General features: G+C 36.5%; 1 protein-coding gene across 1 annotated transcript; it reads left to right on the forward strand.

Annotated features, from left to right (window-relative positions):
• The first annotated feature begins 664 nt into the window (after positions 1-664).
• On the forward strand, positions 665-17,054 carry dcaf8 (DDB1 and CUL4 associated factor 8). Its single transcript, XM_067363451.1, has 13 exons — positions 665-1,056; positions 1,716-1,785; positions 3,070-3,156; positions 4,468-5,099; positions 6,895-7,035; positions 8,505-8,599; positions 9,150-9,260; positions 9,530-9,660; positions 9,780-9,887; positions 9,999-10,129; positions 10,237-10,356; positions 13,748-13,864; positions 14,723-17,054. The coding sequence occupies exons 2-13, from the start codon at positions 1,749-1,751 to the stop codon at positions 14,831-14,833; spliced, it is 1,821 nt and encodes a 606-aa protein (XP_067219552.1). The 5' UTR covers positions 665-1,056; positions 1,716-1,748; the 3' UTR covers positions 14,834-17,054.
• Positions 17,055-19,252: the final 2,198 nt, after the last annotated feature.

The raw sequence follows: 19,252 nt of genomic DNA on the forward strand, positions 1-19,252 counted from the left end.
CAGAGAGAATTGTGGGTAAAAAGTAGTGAACGAATGTAGGGAATTAAGTCACTCACTTAGAATTCGGACACCACTACAAAATGGCCGACACCCGATATAGTGGACTATATAGTGGATAGGGAGCGGTTTCGGACACAGATCTAGTTCAAGATGAGCATTTATGGTTAAAACTTATATAATTAAAAAAAAAAAAAATGTTTAGAAAATGAGCGATGGTTTCTCTAGATAAGACCCTTATTCCTCTTCTGGGATCGCTGTAAACTGTCATTTTGTTTGGGCTCCATTGAACTCCACTATAAGGAGAATAATCCTGGAATGTTTTCATCAAAAACCTTAATTTCTTTTCGACTGAAGAAAGAAAGACATGGACATCTTGGATGACATGGGGGTGAGTAAATTATCAGGAAATTTTAATTTGAAAGTGAACTAATCCTTTAAATACGGTTAGATATTGTGCCATATTTGTACCTTTATAAACAATCTATGTTGTTTTTTGTTTTGTTTTTATAATTGATGATGAATCTGTATAATAGCCTAATAATAATTTTGTAATTATTTTAAAACATTATGAAACGTTTGTTATTATAATTATTATTAAATGTTCTATGTTGTGTTTCGTTCTCATTATTATCATTATAAATACAAAATGGCGTAGTGATAATCAGACAATAATCAGAGCAAATCCCTGTGTGTGTGTGTAACGTAATATTTTATCGTGAACATTATTTATCAGTATATCAGCGCGAGCTCTTTGTTTGTGAATCCACACCAACTTCCGGAGAACGATCGTCTTGCCGGAAAAAGAAAGAGAAAAAAAGGGAAAGAGAAAGGAAAAAACAGAAGTGCTAACGAAGCAGATCAGTCAAAACATAAACACTGCGGGCACGACCAAAAACGTGACCTAAAACTGCGGTGTTTTTGGATCGCTCGTGCGTGAGTGTGTCGAGGCGCATCTCACTAATGTGTCGAGCTTCAGTTTGCGCGTGACTCGAAGGTGAAGAAGGAAAATCTGCGCAGAGGATTAACAAGTGCGGAGACTTTGGGCCTACAGCAGAGGTAACACCGCTCTCCATTTTCTCGCTACGACCAATGTTTACATGTTGTCAGCGCTCATCACAGACGCGTTACTGACGCGTCGAACGCGCGTTTCTCCTGCACGACACATCTCACGATATTTACTCGTCGGTACGTCTTGGTAATCTTGATAATCTCTCTCTCTTTGTTCAAAACTGAAGAGCTGCAACTTGCCAGGAGCCGTGTGAGCATGCAAAACTGGCTTCTAGCTTTCTATTTTGGACTAGGGTAATGCCACAAAAGCAATTGCTAAGATTAGTTAGCACACTTGCTAGTAGTAGCCAGTTTATTGCGCACTGTCAAGTTTTTATGTGGCATTGCTACTAATGCATGAACAGTGTCAGGGTCGTTTGCATTTGGACTCTCTTGTTACTGTACAAGGTATTGCGATTAGAGCAGGTATTTACCATGCAAGCAGGCTTATTTTGCCACCTTTAGCTGATGTCAGGGATCCTGTCAGATAACTGGCTGGGTCAGTCTGAGAGCTCAGCACCTTTTAAATGTGTCAAAATGGCAATTATGTTCGTGCATTTTGATTAGAACTCTAGTAATCATTGATTACCAATGCAAAATATGTCGTCTTATCAATATAATCTAGTGAACATACAGTGTGTAAACTCTTTTCTCTTTTGTTTCTTCAGGGTCTCTTCTGTTAGGAGAGACAGTCAGACAGAATGAGCGATACAGATGGTAAATCCAGTGTCCCTAATGGTGAGTAAACAACTTGATTTAGCTAGTCCAGTTCTCTTAAAATTAAAAATTGTGTCCAGGTGGAGTTTAAACCGCATACTACTTTCATCTGAGTGAAATATAAAAGAAGATCTTAGTCAGAATGCCTCTGTACGAGGACAGTAAAAACAGTGATTTATACTGCCATATAATATTGTAGCAATAGTCTGTCTTCTAAAGTCATATAATAGCTTTGTGTGGGACTAAACCAACATTTCAGTCATTATTAAAGGGTTAGTTCACCCTAAAATGAAAATAACGTCATTAATTATGTCGTTCCACACCTGTAACACTTTCGTTCATCTTAATCAACACAAATTAAGATATTTTTGATAAAATCCAATGGCTCAGTGAGGCCTCCATTGACAGCAAGACAATTAACACTTTCAGTGCCCAGAAAGCTACTAAAGATGTATTTAAATCAGTTCATGTGAGTTCAGTGGTTCTAGATTAATATTATAAAGCAACAAGAATATTTTTTGTGTGCCAAAAAAACTAAATAATGACTTTTTAACAATATCTAGTGATGGCCAATTTCAAAACACTGCTCCAGAGCGTTATGAATCTTTTGAGTCGAATCAGTGATTCGGATCGCGTGTCAAAAAACCAAACTGCTGAAATCACGTGACTTGAACCACTGATTCAATTCGTAAAGCTCTGAAGCCTCATGAAGCAGTGTTTTAAAAAATGGCCATCAATAGAAATTGTTAAAAAGTCGTTATTTTGGGGTTTTTTTGGCACACAAAAAATATTCTAGTCGCTTTATGATATTAATATTGAACCACTGTACTCACATGAACTGATTTAAATATGTTTTTAGTACATTAATGGATCTTGAGAGAGGAAATGTCATTGCTGTCTATGCAGGCCTCACTGAGCCATCGGATTTTATCAAAAATATCTTAATTTGTGTTCTGAAGATTAATGAAGGTCTTACGGGTGTGGAACGACAAGAGCATGAGTAATAAATGACATTATTTTCAGTTTTGGGTGAACTAACCCTTTAACTGAGAATCATCCCCTCTGTATTTTTCAGCTGTATTTTAATGACTTTTCTGTCAGATTTCACTTCTGTTTTATGGTCAGTATAGCAGCATTGACAATATTCTTAACATCTCAGTCAATGTTTGCATGGAAGAAAGAAAATAAAATGGGGTCAATATGATAAGAGAGTGAATAAAGTCTTGGGTGAAATACTCATAATCTCTCATTATTCAAATTATGGCAAATACAGTTAATTCTTTATGCCTGGGGTTCATTTACCAGGTGGTTCTGATGATCCAGAACCTGGAGAAGGAAGAGGAGAGGCAGATACATCTGCAGCGCCAGAGACCCAGACCAGTCCTGAGTCAGGTATGGAAACAAATACAGTCCAAACTTTGTCATACACTTTTCTGTTCATAAGTTTGGGGTCGGTAAGTCTCTTATGCTCACCTAGTCTTCATTTATTTTATCAAAAATACAGTAAAAACTGTAATATTGTGAAATAATATTATTACAATTGTATTTTAAAATGTAATTAATTCCTGAATTTTCAGCATCATTACTCCAGTCTTCATTGTCACATGATCCTTCAGAAATCATTCTAACGTGGTTTGTGCTGCTTAATATTTTGGTAGAAACCATGATACATTCTTTTCACAATGAATAAATTTAAAGGATTAGTTCACCTCTGAATGAAATTTTCCTGATAATTTACTCACCCCCATGTCATCCAAGATGTTCATGTCTTTCTTTCTTCAGTCGAAATGAAATTAAGGTTTTTGATGAAAACATTCCAGGATTATTCTCCTTATAGTGGACTTCAATGGAGCCCAAACGGTTGAAGGTCAAACTTACAGTTTCAGTGCAGCTTCAAAGGGCTTTAAACGATACCAGACGAGGAATAAGGGTCTTATCTAGAGAAACGAAACGATTTTTCTAAAAAAAATTAAGATTTATATACTTTTTAACCACAAATGCTCATCTTTCATTGCTCTGCGATCCGCCTAAAAGATCACGCATGATGTAGGTGGAGTTCAAAATCGTTTTTACCTTTTTGTAAAGGGCGTTTGACTAATCTTTGCACATTCGCTTTGTAGACATCTGTACTTTCACCTACGTCACACATGACCTTTGTAACATGATTACGTCATGCGCATCGCAGAGCAGTGCAAGATGAGCATTTGTGGTTAAAAAGTGTATACATTTTTATTTTTATTTAGAAAATGACTGATGGTTTCTCTAGATAAGCTGGGATCGTGTAGAGCTCTTTGAAACTGCAATTTGGACCTTCAACCCATTGAACCCCGGTGAAGTCCACTATATGGAGAAAATCCTGGAATGTTTTCCTCAAAAACCTTAATTTCTTTTCAACTGAACAAAGAAAGACAAAAACATCTTGGATGACATGGGGGAGAGTAAATTATCAGGAGGTTTTTGTTCAGAAGTGAACTAATTCTTTAAAAGATCAGCATTTCTTTGAAATCGAAACATAAATTATGAGTGTCACTTTTGTTAAATTTAATGCATGAATAAAAGTTTTAATTTCTTTCTAAGAAAAGTCTTACTGACCCCAAGCGTTTGTGTATATGTGGTGGAATATTAAGATAATATTGGAGTCACCTTGACAGTGAGATGGAAATAAGCAATGCTCCACCAATTTTTCAAGTTTTCTCTTGACAGCAAATTTGAGTTCAGTCCCAGAGGGCAGTGAGGGTGGTCAGGACGGGCCCATGGCAGACTCTGAGCAGAAGCAGGGGCCGGGAGAAGAGGAGGACACTGACAGCATGGATGGCAGTGGGCTGTACTCTCTCACTGAAGAAGGAGAGAGAGAGAGCGAGGGAGGAGGGAGGGGAAAAGATGAAGGTAAGAGATCCGCCAGGAAGAGGAATCGACCCAGCGGCGGAGCCACACGTCACTCTTCCAGTTCAGACGACGACGATGATGATGAAGACGAAGAGGAGGAGGATGTGGAGGAAGAAGACGAGCAAGCCATGGAAGCGTGGCTGGGAGCAGACCTGTGCGACCTGAGTCGTCCTTCATGGTGCGCGGTCCCCTCGCTGCGCGCCCGGGAGATCGGCCGCGATTCGCACCAGTTTGTGCGGAGGGTGTGCGGGGCGCGGGGTCTGGTGCAGAGGCTGGAGCTGCAGGGCCGTCTGGAGAGACACACAGGCTGCGTGAACACACTCCACTTTAACCCCTCCGGCACCCGTCTGGCTTCCGGCAGCGATGACCTCCGCGTGGTGATCTGGGACTGGGCTCGCAGAAAGGCGGAGCTGGAGTTTGACAGCGGACATAAGAGCAATGTCTTCCAGGTGAGTTCAGCTGACTGCGGATGTCTGAAGCTCTAAAATCTCTGCATTTCAATTAAACAGCAGAGCATTCATGGGAAAACTTAGAGAGGGACAAGGTTGGGAAAACTGTTCCTTTAACCTGTTCTTTGATGCTGCTGAAGGCGACATTTAGGGCTTTTGAAGACTACTGTTCAGAAGTCTTTTATGCTCACCATGGCTGCATTTATTTTATTTTTTTATACATAATACAATTCATTCCTGTGATGATATAGCTGAATTTAAGTCTTTATCGTCACATGATCCTTCAGAAATCATTGTACTATACTGATTGGTGCTTAAGAAACATTTCCTATTTTGATCACAGTTGAAAACAGGTGTGCATGCTTAATATTTTTGTGGAAACCATGATAAATAGTAATAATAAAAAAAAAATCAATATTTAATAATAATAAAAAAAAATCAGTTTTAATGCAATTCAAAAAAATCTTACTCACCTCAAAAAAAGTTTTGTATCTCTACACATTATTAAACACTAGATAAAAGCCACATCAATAGTTTAGCCCTTGTCATGTAGGCTAACTTGACCGTAAATTTTGTTTCAACTTGAATATGATTTGTTAAATTTGTGTTGGGTATGTTGGACCGAAACCATTTTTTGTGTTGACCCTCTAAAGGTGTTTTAAAGGGTTAGTTCACCCAAAAATGAAAATTTTGTCATTAATTACTCACCCTCATGTCATTCCACACTTGTAAGACTTTCATTCATCTTCGGAACACAAATTAAGATATTTTTGATGAAATCTGAGTGATTTCTGTCCCTCCATTGACAGCTATGCAACTACCAATTTGACACTTCAAAAGAGATTGTAAAACTAATCCATATGAAGTGGTTTAGTCCAAATTTTCTGAAGAGACATGATCGCTTTATGCACTAAACAGATTTAATTTAGGCTTTTATTCACATGGTAGTTGTGTAACTGTCTATGGAGGGGCAGAAATCTCTCAGATTTCATCAAAAAGATCTTCATTTGTGTTCCGAAGATGAACGAAAGTCTTACAAGTGTGGAACGACATGAGGGTGAGTAATTAATGACAGAATTTTCATTTTTGGGTGAACTATCCCTTAAAGGATTAGTCCACTTTCAAATAAAATTTTCCTGATAATTTACTCACCCCCATGTCATACAAATTGTTCATGTCTTTCTTTCTTCAGTCGAAAAGAAATTAAGGTTTTTGATGAAAACATTCCAGGATTTTCTCCTTATAGTGGACTTCAATGGAGCCCAAACGGTTGAAGGTCAAAATTACAGTTTCAGTGCAGCTTCAAATGACACCAGACGAGGAATAAGGGTCTTATTCTAGAGAAACCATCGCTCATTTTCTAAAAAAATACAACTGTATGCCTTCCCTATTCTGGTTACGGAAAAAAACTAAACTGGCGTTGCGTTGTTCCATAAATTGAATAGGGAAGGCGCAGGACATACAGCGTAAGCTTTTTGAAGAATATGGAAAGTGGAAGCACGTGTTTATAAAGCATATACAGTTGTATTTTTTTCAAAAATGACCGATCGTTTCTCTAGATAAGACCCTTATTCCTCGTCTGGTATCATTTAAAGCTCTTTGAAGCTGCACTGAAACTGTAATTTTGACCTTCAACCATCTGGAGGCCATTGAAGTCCACTTTGGACCAATTTGAAAGTGGACTAATCCTTTAAGATCCTGTGAACATCTTAGTTTCAGATGTCCAGAGGAAGATTTTAAAATGTAGAAATTTAAATCAGTGCATCTTCTTCACTCATTATTATTCTGTCCGCAGGCAAAGTTCCTCCCACACAGCGGTGACTCCACATTGGCCATGTGTGCCAGAGATGGACAGATCAGAGTGGCTGAGCTTTCTGCCACACAGCGTTGCAAGAACACCAAAAGAGTAGCCCAGCACAAAGGAGCAGCTCATAAGGTATGATCAACCATCAAAGTTTTTAATTGTATATTTGATAGGAATACTTTGATGAAGTTGTATGTGAATTAACTGTTCTAGACTCAGTTATTTCAATGGTTGCCTCAAACCATACTGGTTTTAAATCTGTGACTAGTTGGAACTAAACTTGTGCCGATATTCGGTAATGCGATAAATCGCGATAATGAATATGCACGATATTGTAATCGTCGGCCCTTCAGAATACCGTAAATAATAATTTATTGCCAATTATTAATTTTTTTTATAAGGCAATTAATACTTTACCCATCAATCGTATAAAATGCACAACACCGCTGTATTCTGCGTCAAAAGGACATGCGCTCAGATGTAAACAATCCCAACGTGCACGAGAAGCACATGGCGGAACCAGTGAAGGAGACGAGCTGAATGAAAGTACACGTTCACTCTCTGACAGCAGAGGGCGCTGATGGAACAGCAGCGCCCAGCGGTTACCACGGAAACCGTGCAAACAAAGTAACTGCGCTAGTGAAGTTTTTAAAATGCTTCAAACAGCCATTCATTTTTTGTAATCTCAGTGTTGTTCATCACAGCACCAAATACGTAAAAAAGACTTAAAAGGATATTTATTTTCAAACCTAAACATTTTTATATTTTAATCTGGACTACAACATGCCCTAATGATTAGAAATGTTCTGATTATTTGTTATTGTTCAGTAAAACTTTGAAAACATACAGCTTCATTAGTTAACATGTTAGTTCATTATCACTAAACTGACAATAAAAATACTTATAAAGTATTAATTGTTATTAATTAATGTTAATTTCTTAGTTACGATTTAATAACATTACTAAAATCAAAATAACTTATTTAATGGACCTGAGATAAAACTAACAATGATCAGTTGTGTTTCTAAACTAACATTAACCAAAAATAACACTTTCTGTAACAAATGTAGCTATTGCTCAATCTTAGTTGATGCATTAAATAGAGTAAAGTGTTATCTGTTGTTCTTTATAGCCTAATTCTTTTGCATTTTAATCTGTTTGAAATTTTCAGTCAGAGTTGTTTTTGTTTTATTACAAAAAGAGTTCTTAAACCTGTTAAACTATGACAAAAATTGTTTTGCAACTTATTTTAATATCGTGATAATACCGTATACCGTGATAAAAGCTTCATCAATTAATCGCAACATGAAAATTTGATACCGTCACAAGCCTAGTTGGAACGTTACAAGTACATGTGTTCATTAATCAACAGCTTAGAACAACCAATCAGAATCAAGCATTCAAACATGCTGTGTTGTAAGAACGTAGAACATATTTCTGTGTAATATCAGAACTGATAGATTTATTGGATTATGGCAACATATAAAAAGATTTCACAATCAATGAGTGTGTCACATACAAATGCTTGTGATAAATACAATTTAAAAATAAGATTTTGTTTTATTATTATTATTATTAATTTTTTTTTCCCTCTCTCTCAGCTTGCACTGGAGCCAGACTCTCCCTGCTCTTTCCTCTCCGCTGGTGAAGACGCAGTGGTGTTCGGCATTGACCTGCGTTTAGACAGACCTGCCAAGTGAGTGCAAAGTCATGTCACAAACAGCCCTAACATTGCCAGAGGACAAGACAATAAGCTCCTCAGCAAAGTGCCTCAGATAAACAGTATAGTAGTAATGCTATAAAACTCATTTAGTAACAGCTTGGCATAAATTACTTTTTTTTTTTTTTTTTTTAAGAAATTAATACTTTTAAGCAATGGAAATGGGAATGAAGACATTTATAATGTTACAGAAGATATCTGTTTCAAAATATTGGGAAGCAAAACTATTTTCAATGTTGAAAATAATAAGAAATGTTGCTTGAGCACCAAATTAGCATATTAGAATGATTTCTGAAGGATCATGTGACACTGAAGACTGGAGTAATTCAATTCACATTTATTTGTATAGCGCTTTTCACGATGCATATCATTTCAAAGCAGCCTTACAGAGAATTCATGAGAACATTACAATTTAAAAAATGCAGTTAGCAAATAATGTAATAATTTAGGCAATTAATGAATTTACTGGCACACACTCTGTTATATTGACCCACATTTTTCTTTGTTTATTTTTTTAATCTCTCAGCAAACTGGTGGTGGTGAAGGAGGGTGAAAAGAAGGTTGGGCTGTATACCATTTTCGTGAACCCAGCCAACACGCATCAATTCGCTGTGGGTGGTAGAGACCAGTATGTCAGGTGAGACAAACATCTTCACTGACATGTCACCTCCTTTGCACCAAAGTCATGCTTCTGCATTTGTCTGTAACTGCTCTATGAGTGTAATGAGTTTTGAAAACATGTCTTAACATCCAACGTCATTTTATTTCTGTGTCTTTGATATCACAAGCTGCTTCTGATGCAGCTGTCAGACTTTATACCCATTACAGCTGTTTCACCAAAGGGCAACTGTTGTCCTGCATCACTCACTATTTCTCTCTCTCTCCTCCTGTTTTTATTTGTGATAGGATCTATGACCAGAGAAAGATAAATGAACACGATAATAATGGCGTTCTAAAGAAGTTTTGTCCCTCTCACTTGGTGTCCAGCGAGTCCAAAACAAATATCACCTGTTTAGTGTACAGCCATGATGGCACAGGTAATAAATAAACGTATGACTCAGAATGTATGGTTTCATGACTTTGATTAAAAACGTTACACGTTACATGACCTGTTGTAGCAACATTCAAAGTGTGCCATGATTGAACTGTCTTTCAGAGCTGCTGGCAAGTTACAATGACGAAGACATTTACCTTTTCGACTCCAGCCACAGTGATGGGGCGGATTACCGCAGGAGATACAAGGGTCACCGCAACAATGCTACAGGTAAAAGGCATATATTGCATTTTGCATGCATGTTATAACCAATATAGAATCAGTTTTTGTGAAACCATCTCCCCTTTTTTTCCTCTTTCCATCTGCTATTGGAAAATCCAGTGAAGGGAGTTAACTTTTATGGTCCCTGTAGTGAGTTTGTTGTCAGCGGCAGTGACTGTGGACACATCTACCTATGGGATAAGAACTCTGCTCGTGTGGTTCAGTTTATGGAGGGAGACCGGGGAGGAGTGGTAAGACACTCATCTAGACTAGTATCTTTAACTTCTGGTTTACAAATTGATAGAGTAGTGTAGTAGTATTCTTTACCATCCCAGTAATATTTTCTTTCTATGTCCAGGTGAACTGTCTGGAGCCACATCCTCATCTTCCAGGTTTAGCCACCAGTGGTTTGGACCATGATGTGAAGCTGTGGGCACCCACTGCTGAGAATCCCACAGCACTAAAGGGACTTAAAGAGGTACATACTTTGCCACTGAAGATATGTTACACTATAATCCATATGACATGAAGTTTAGTGGTCTCATTTGTGTCAGATGTAACACAGTTTGTAGAGAAGGAAGAAGGAGGCGGGAACCGGCGAACGTTTAACACCACTTTAATTCCAAAATAAACAAATACAAAACTAAATAATGCCGGCAGACCCTCACGGATGTCTGCTGGCCACACAAACATAATAAAACATAAAATAATATCCAGGCCTGGTCCTCTCTCGTCCTTCACTGTCGTCGCTCCTCCTTTTATGGGTGGTATGTTTCTTAAAAGTCTCTTATGCTTACCGAGGCTTTTTTTTTTTTTTAAATATACTAAAAACAGTAATATGAAATACTATTAAAATTAATGATAAGTCATGCCACCATGGCTGGGAGCATCAGACCAACTGGAACAGTGAGCAATTAAAGACATATTAAGATGATTTCAGGTAAAATGGCAGAAAAATCATAAATGCAATCACTAGTAATGTGATTTAATGGTTATCACTTTTAGCCAATAGTTGTCGCTGTTACGAAATTGATGTGGTGTGATCACAGTAAGGTGACTATGTCACATATAAAGTTTAGTGTCAATATGCCAAAGCATTGCAGAGAGACATCCTCAGTCGCTGTGGCACCATGCCTTCAGTATTGTTGATGCGGTGTACGAAAGCGGATTCGTCTATCAACACAACTTTTTGCTGGCATGGTCTAAAAAAGCTACGATTCGATTTTGGTGAAAACAGGACCAATGGTCTATGAGTTTGAAAAAGTAGGTTTTTAAATGAAATCAAAATGCCAACTATTGCAAAATCAGGGAAAATCAGCAAAATGCTCATTGGGTCAGACAAAAGTGGAGAAGAAAAAACATGTTAACTGCAAAAGAATTAAGAATTAAGGTGAAGAATTAAGTGTGAAACCATCAGGAACCCTTTAGTCTCCAGCGCCACCATTTTCCAGAACTGAAACCTACCTGGAGTCTCCAGAAGTGCAAGGTGTCAGGATCTCAGAGACTTAGGTTAGCTAAAGAATCCTAAAAAAAAAAAAGAAAGAAAAAAAAGCCCCCCATTTAAGAATCACATACTGAATTGTAGTAAAATACAATTTTTATAGGCTTTATAGACAGACAGATTGAGAGTGACTCTTGAAGGACCAGCACCACATCCTCTTGTACCACTGATTGAAGAATTTATCTTCAAAACGAATTTATCTGGCAGTTAGGTGTGGGAGTTCATTTTTAATCCATCTCTTATCCTAAAAAGTCTGTCTTGCAGACATAATGATCTTCCAAAACCTACTGCCAAAAAAGATATGTGCATTAAGTGTAAATGCAGACCTATTTTATTATGTGTTATGGATTTCTTTGTTGTTCACTGACTTTGTCTTTGACTTATATTTTTATTTTCAAATAGTAAAACAAAACACTAAAATAGTTCCAATGATTGACTCTGGCAACGAGAACAATTTGTCATAATTTATGTTAAAGTTTATATCATGCAATTCTGACCTTTTTTTTTCTCACAATTCTGACATCTTTTGTCATCTTTCTGACACATTTTCTGGAGTTTGTCTTGCAATTCTTAATTCTTTTCTTTGAATTGTGAGATGTAAACGAAAAACAAGCTTCCATAGTCAATGTATTAAGAGCTCACATTAAAAACTGATTTTATAGTTGAGTCATGGCAATAAACTGTAGCTATGCCTTTTACAGACTTAGAGAGCAATATATTAGGCTACTTTAGTACGTGATTCCAGTCTTTTATTCCTGTTGTGGTAAAATTGAAAATGTCCTGGAAAATGATCGCTGAAAAAGAGTGGGAACCCTGAAAATTGGTATCTATGTTCTCAATATGACCCAAGGAATCTATTAGGACAAGTTTCATGACAATAGAAAGTTAGTAGCATTTTGGTTATTTTATTGTGAATTGTGCCGCCCTGAAACTTTTTGAGTACCTCCAAGACGTGTTGCTGATGTTTCTCAACAATGATTCTCAACCGATTAAAAACAGGTGCCAACCAGAGAGTTAACATGTTGCTCAAGACTCAAGACTTGTCCCATATGAACATCTAAATTACAAAGGGTAGATTTAACAGAGAGGGATAAAGGGCCAAGACTTTCCATTTCCAACACCAGCAAGAGCTGAAATAAGCATTTCTGTTTTTCCAAGATTTAAATGCAAGCAATTGTTTGTCATCCAATCTTTTATGGGATAGACAATTTTGTAATTTTATGGGGCTTAAAAGAAATGTATACTTGAATTTCGTCTACATAGAACGGTGAGCATAAGAGACTTTCAAAAACATTTAAAGGTGCCATCGAACGTTTTTTTACAAGATGTAACATAAGTCTAAGGTGTCCCCTGAATGTGTCTGTGAAGTTTCAGCTCAAAATACCCCATAGATTTTTTTTAAATTCATTTTTTAACTGCCTATTTTGGGGCATCATTAAATATGAGCCGATTTAGGCTGCGCGGCCCCTTTAAATGCTCACGCTCCCCGCCCATGGAGCTCACGCTTGCCTTTAACAGCATAAACAAAGTTCACACAGCTAATATAACCCTTAAAACGGATCTTTACAAAGTGTTCGTCATGCAGCACGTCTAATCGTGTAAATATAGTATTTATTAGGATGTTTACATTTGATTCTGAGTGAATTTGAGGCTATGTTCCGTGGCTAACAGGCTAATGCTACACTGTTGGAGGGATTTATAAAGAATGAAGTTGTGTTTATGAATTATACAGACTGCAAGTGTTTAAAAATGAAAATAGCGACGGCTCTTGTCTCCGTGAATACAGTAAGAAACGATGGTAACTTTAACCACATTTAACAGTACATTAGCAACATGCTAACGAAACATTTAGAAAGACAATTTACAAATATCACTAAAAATATCATGTTATCATGAATCATGTCAGATATTATTGCTCCATTTGCCATTTTTTGCTGTTGTTCTTGCTTGCTTACCTAGTCTGATGATTCAGCTGTGCACAGATCCAGACGTTAATACTGGCTGCCCTTGTGTAATGCCTTGAACATGAGCTGGCATATGCAAATATTGGGGGCGTACATATTAATGATCCCGACTGTTACATAACAGTCAGTGTTATGTTGAGATTCGCCTGTTCTTCTGAGGTCTTTTAAACAAATGAGATTTATATAAGAATGAGGAAACAATGGAGTTTGAGACTCACTGTATGTCATTTCCATGTACTGAACTCTTGTTATTCAACTATGCCGAGGTAAATTCAATTTTTCATTCTAGGGCACCTTTAAAAATCTTCGTGACCCAAAGTCTTTTGAATGGTAGTGTAGCTAATATTTTGTTAATGGCAAAAAAAACCCCCATAAATGTTTAGCATTTTATTGTGGTTTTTTAGGTAATGAAGAAGAACAAGCGAGAACGTGATGAAGACAGTGTTCGTCATGGTGACCAGTATGACACACAGCTCCTCTGGTTCCTGATGAGACACATGAGAAACCGAAGACCTCAGCGGGTGAGAATTCGCACTTCTAACATATTTTTCATTACTAATATAGTCTTATTAACTTGACTATGTATTTCACTTAAATATACTTAAAGGGTTAGTTCACCCAAAAATGAAAATTCTGTCATTAATTACTCTCCCTCATGTCGTTCCACAGACCTTTATTCCTCTTCAGAACACAAATTAGGATATTTTTGATGCAATCAAAATTGGCCTTTGTTGACAGCAAGACAATTAACACTTTAAATCCCCAGAAAGCTACTAAAGACGTATTTAAAACAGTTCATGTGACTACAGTGGTTCAACCTTAATGTTATGAAGTGACGAGAAAAACTAAATAATGACTTTATTCAACAATATCTACTGATGGGCGATTTCAAAACACTACTTCATGAAGCTTTACGAATCTTTTGTTTCGAATCAGTGGTTCTGAGCACCAAAATCACATGATTTCAGTAAACGAAGCTTCGTTATTTCATAAGTGTTTCGAAATTTCAATAGTTCACATGACTTTGTCAGTTTGATACACTCTCTGAACCACTGATTCGAAACAAAAGATTCGTAAAGCTTCATGAAGCAGCGTTTTGAAAGGTTGAACCACTGTAGTCACATGAACTGTTTTAAATATGTCTTTAGTAACTTTCTGGGCGTTTGAATCTTGCTGTCAATCGAATTTCATCAAAAATATCTTAATTTGTGTTCTGAAGATGAATGAACGTCTTACAGGTGTGGAACGACATGAGGGAGAGTAATTAATGACAGAATATTAATTTTTGGCTCAACTAACCCTTTAACTTCATGCTCCACGATCTGATTTCTTCATAGCCATTCGAAAACTATACACTGAAAACGTTTTTCCCCTTTAAGGCCCGGCGAGGGGAGGGAGGAGAGGGCGACACAGATGAATCCTGGAGCTCGCCAGATTCCTCTGATGAAGAAGATGGAGGGCCAGACCATGTGCAATGCATGTCCTCCTGAGCCACACACCTACACACATGCTCTTTGCCATATATTTAAGCACATACATACTAGTAACACACTGGTACACAAACAGACACTGAAAGGCCAGCAGCAAACCCACACACAGCTTTATATATACATACACACAGTGTGAGGGAGAGGGAAACGATTGTCAAAATCTGGCTTTATGCTCCACACAAACACACACAGACATCACTTAGGGGAAGAACTGATACTGAGATACATATTTTTTTGATACATTTGCAACCACACATGCAATTAACCACTGATTTTATGCGAGCATGGACACGGGCGCCTTTCATTCCCAGTTTTACATGGAAGACCACAGCCGACGATCGAGAAATACGCTGCCTTAGTTTACCAACAACTACGAATCTTTAGAAGCAGCGTTTTGTAGAAGAGGACATTTCTCGTGTGTGCTGTAGCAAACATGCCCACTTTAAGTTTTTCTTTCGCAGCGATGTGACGGGACGGCGCGGACACTCAAAGCCAGTCCTTCCGCAGATTACTGAGACGATGAGTGTTACTTGTTCAAAAAAAAAAAAACCAGCACCATCCTTCACTGGCCTCATCAGTTTTCTCCAGTGATCTGAACTGCGTCTGTCTCCAAGCGAGACGTTTGTTATTTTCGGACTGCAATCTTTGTCTTTTCATCGCATTGATAGACTGTCATCGGCGTCTGGCCGTCCAATCCTTCTTGTCTTTGTTCTCTTCTCCAGTGTGTGTGTGCGTGTGTGTTTGCCGAAGCCAGGCACAGCAAATTTTGCTCTCTCAGATCTGACTGAAGACACAGAAGATGAGCCAGAGCTACTTAATCTGGTTTTAGAGCTTTCCGTTCCTCTCTCCCATGCTACTGAGTGCACTTTAATCAGGGATCTGCTTTGAGTTTCGAATCTCTAAGACGAGTGTGCGCTTAGGGGGCATGCAATACTTGGATTAAATGTGTTTATTTTGCTAACTTAGTTTTTTTTTTTTGCCCTGCAATTTCCCAAACTTATTGTGGACTTTTAAATTGAATACAGAGATTTGACACCAGCTCTTTGGTTTTGCACTTGGGTGGAGATATTTGATGAAGAAATTCCAAAAGGCTATACTAAAAATGGACTGCTGTCATCTTCTCAGCCCTGTCCCGTAGAAATTGAGAGCAAAGATGATGATTTGTTGAATCCTTGTATCTTCCTCTGTCTTTTGTTTGAATGCACACATCCTCGAGATCTTTGCCTAACTAGATGGTAAGGATCAAATGTAGCAGGAAGAAGCAGAAGCCCTCTCGCAACCCATTTTTCATAAAAATGGTGGCTGTTCTTTGTCAGTATTTGGATTCAGCTGGTTAAGAGCAAACATGGGTGGACTGTGACCTGTTGCAACTTGCATGTTGAACAGAATGATGGGTCAGTGGCAGGGGATGCAAAGCACTTGTGGGGGTATGAAGCTTGAATTACTTTGCCCCCTTTTTCCTTCTTCTTTTGTGAGGGGAATAAAGTCTCAACTTTTCTCTTTTTGTATGAGAAGAATAACTTAAATGACTATATGTATATACAAATATATATAAAGATATTATATATATATATAAATATTAAATACCTGTAAAAATTATCTTCAACCATTACTCTTTCAAAGGGTGTCTAAATTTAATTGGTATTGATGCAGAGGTTTATATTGTATAAGACAAAATACTTTTAAATGAATGAAACATTGGATATATTTTTTTTTTCTTCTTCTTCTTACAACCTTAATTGTCACTGAAGTTGAAAGCATTAATGTTCATTTTCTCATTCTCACTTGTCTGCTCAAAATGTCTGTCCTATCACTGGCATGTATGTGTCTCTTCTTTTTTTCCCTTCTTTTTTTAGGGTTTGATCTGAGTTATCCCACCGCTGCCTAATATTGTGTTCTTTCAGTTCAGTTCAGTCAACATGTACAATTTGTGCAGTAAAAAAAAGAGAGAAAAATCTGTTCTTTTGTTTCTGACCAAGTGCCTTATTATTTCAAGTGCATACTGTAAATACAGGAGGAGTTTATTTTCAGTGGAACCAGTTTCAGGCCGTCATTCTATGTAATCATAGTTTATATACAATTATTGCTATTTAATTAGTTGTATGGGTGGTGGTAACATAGTTACTTGTTTTCTCTTTCACTATTTGTTCATCCTGTGCTTAGACAGGAAATAAATGACAAATAATTGATTTCTATTATATAATTTATTTCCACAAATATAACCCAAAATTGTGTAATAATAGCATGCCATGTACAGTCATGACATTTGATTAATTGGCATAAAATCTACCTTTTAGCATAAAAAAAAAAACAATCTAAAATATTTACAAACTATAGATTTTTTGGTAACACTTTACCATAAGTTTTTTTTTTTACTTTAATGTTAGCATAAACTAACTCAGAATAAGCTTTTTAAAGCATTTATAAATGTTACTCAAAGGTGCAATTTTCGGAGGCTCTATTGACAGAAATGCAATATAATGTACATAACTATATTTTCAGTGGTGTATATTATGAACCGTTGTGTTTTTATTACCTTAGAGCCATTTCTATCTTCATACACCACGGGTCTTCTTACATGTTAAGACGGTATTTTGCGCCGACATGTTTCTACAGTAGCCCTAAATGGACAAACTGCTCTACAGAGTGCGTTTGCTTGACTGGTTAGCCTCTGCTGTTTCAGACGACGCCATCTTTGTCCTGTGTTGGCCACCGTAGCTTCTCTATATTGCAATTTGCAACCTCATCACTAGATGCCGCTAAAAATTACACACTGCACCTTTAATAAAATACAGTTTTTCACGATAGATCACAGCTCCTATTGTTAGGATATATAACTTTTGATAAAAATAAAAAAATATAGTAAATGTTGGAATGCACATTAACTAAGGTATAAAATTAACGTATTAGACAACTGTGAAACTTTCACAAGCAAACGCATTTCAGGAAAAATATTATTTGGACTGACACTATTTAAAAATGAAATGAAACCACACAAATAAGCCTTCTGACCTTCTATGAACATCATTTGATCAAGAATTCAACCTTAAAGTGAATGGAGCCGTACAAAATAAATACAAAGAAGGAAAAGATTGAGAATCACTGCAAGTCTCACTATATGTGAGATTAATGTTAACTTTTTCCCCCTAGTTTGTATACATAATTTGTTTAAATTCCTCTGGTCTGTTTGATTTTGAGGCAGATTTATATTGTGTTGCTTCATCATTTTGAGTAGTACACAAAGAGAAAAAATGATGATAAAATCGTTTCACAGGACTACTGATGAATCATATTTATAGCGCTTTTCACAATACAGATGTATGTCTCGGTGGTTCAGTGTCTTTAGGCCACAGTAAAGAGCTTTACAATTAATATATTTAACCCTTCGTTTAGGGTGTACACTCGTGACCTTCGGGGTCTCTGCAGACCCCAGGCAACAAAATGTAATTTTGTAACAAAATAATTGTATATTTTAAAACAAGTGTAATTTTACTCTGTTTATTAATGTTTTTACTTAACATCTGTGCATTTTTGGAAGATTTATTATATCTTTTAAATTTATATAAATAAATTTAAAAATATTTTTTAATAGGTTTTTATACAAAAACTTTTTTTTTCATGTAAAATTTATTTTAATATAAGACCCACATTTCTAACTTTCATTCATGGTAATAACATTGATAATTTGATGGTTTAGTGTAAGATTTTTGCCCATCTTTTGAAAAATGCAGTTTTAAAAGTAAAAAAAAAAATCACTTTAACCAGTAGATGGCAGCAGAGCTCCACTATTTGATATTTGACTGACTGAAAGACATCTTTTCACAAGTTTTTTTCAGTTGGATTCATATCTAAATATTATGAAATCACAATTATAACAGTAAAAGATTTTTTTGTCAAAAGTTTAACATTTTTTTCTACTGAAAAAATCATTGTTTTTAATAATGTTACATTATGATTAGAATCAAACCTGAACAAGATGTTACAGAGAAAAGTTGTTTGTAATCTGTTTTTCATATAATTCTACAAATTTAATCTACACTTCAGTTACTAACTGTAACAGAACAAAAATTAACAGAAACAAACAGTTATATTACATATTGGGCACAAATGCACAACATGAACATCAAAATGCAATGAACTGAACGGGAATAACTAATCAGCAAATAAAGCACATGGATTCTGTGTTTTTTTTTCCAGTATAAAAAATGCTAAACTTTGACAAAAAGTCATTTTTATTTTTATAATTGTGGTTTCATAATATTTAGATATGAATCCAATTGAAAAAACAAAGATGTCTTTCAGTCAGTCAAATATCAAATAGTGGAGCTCTGCAGCCATCTACTGGTAAAAGTGATAATTGTTTACTTTTAAAACTGAATTTTCCAAAAAAATCTTACACTAAACCATGTCAAATTATCC

This window comes from Chanodichthys erythropterus, chromosome 16 (assembly GCF_024489055.1).
Source record: "Chanodichthys erythropterus isolate Z2021 chromosome 16, ASM2448905v1, whole genome shotgun sequence".
Lineage (NCBI taxonomy): Eukaryota > Metazoa > Chordata > Actinopteri > Cypriniformes > Xenocyprididae > Chanodichthys > Chanodichthys erythropterus.

Bases quoted from the DNA above. Each gene is read 5' to 3' on its own strand.
- dcaf8 (XM_067363451.1), top strand. From the start codon at position 1,749: ATGAGCGATACAGATGGTAAATCCAGTGTCCCTAATG. The intron at 1,786-3,069 runs GTGAGTAAACAA...TTCATTTACCAG, and splicing joins TAAATCCAGTGTCCCTAATG to GTGGTTCTGATGATCCAGAA. The intron at 9,261-9,529 runs GTGAGACAAACA...TATTTGTGATAG, and splicing joins GGTAGAGACCAGTATGTCAG to GATCTATGACCAGAGAAAGA.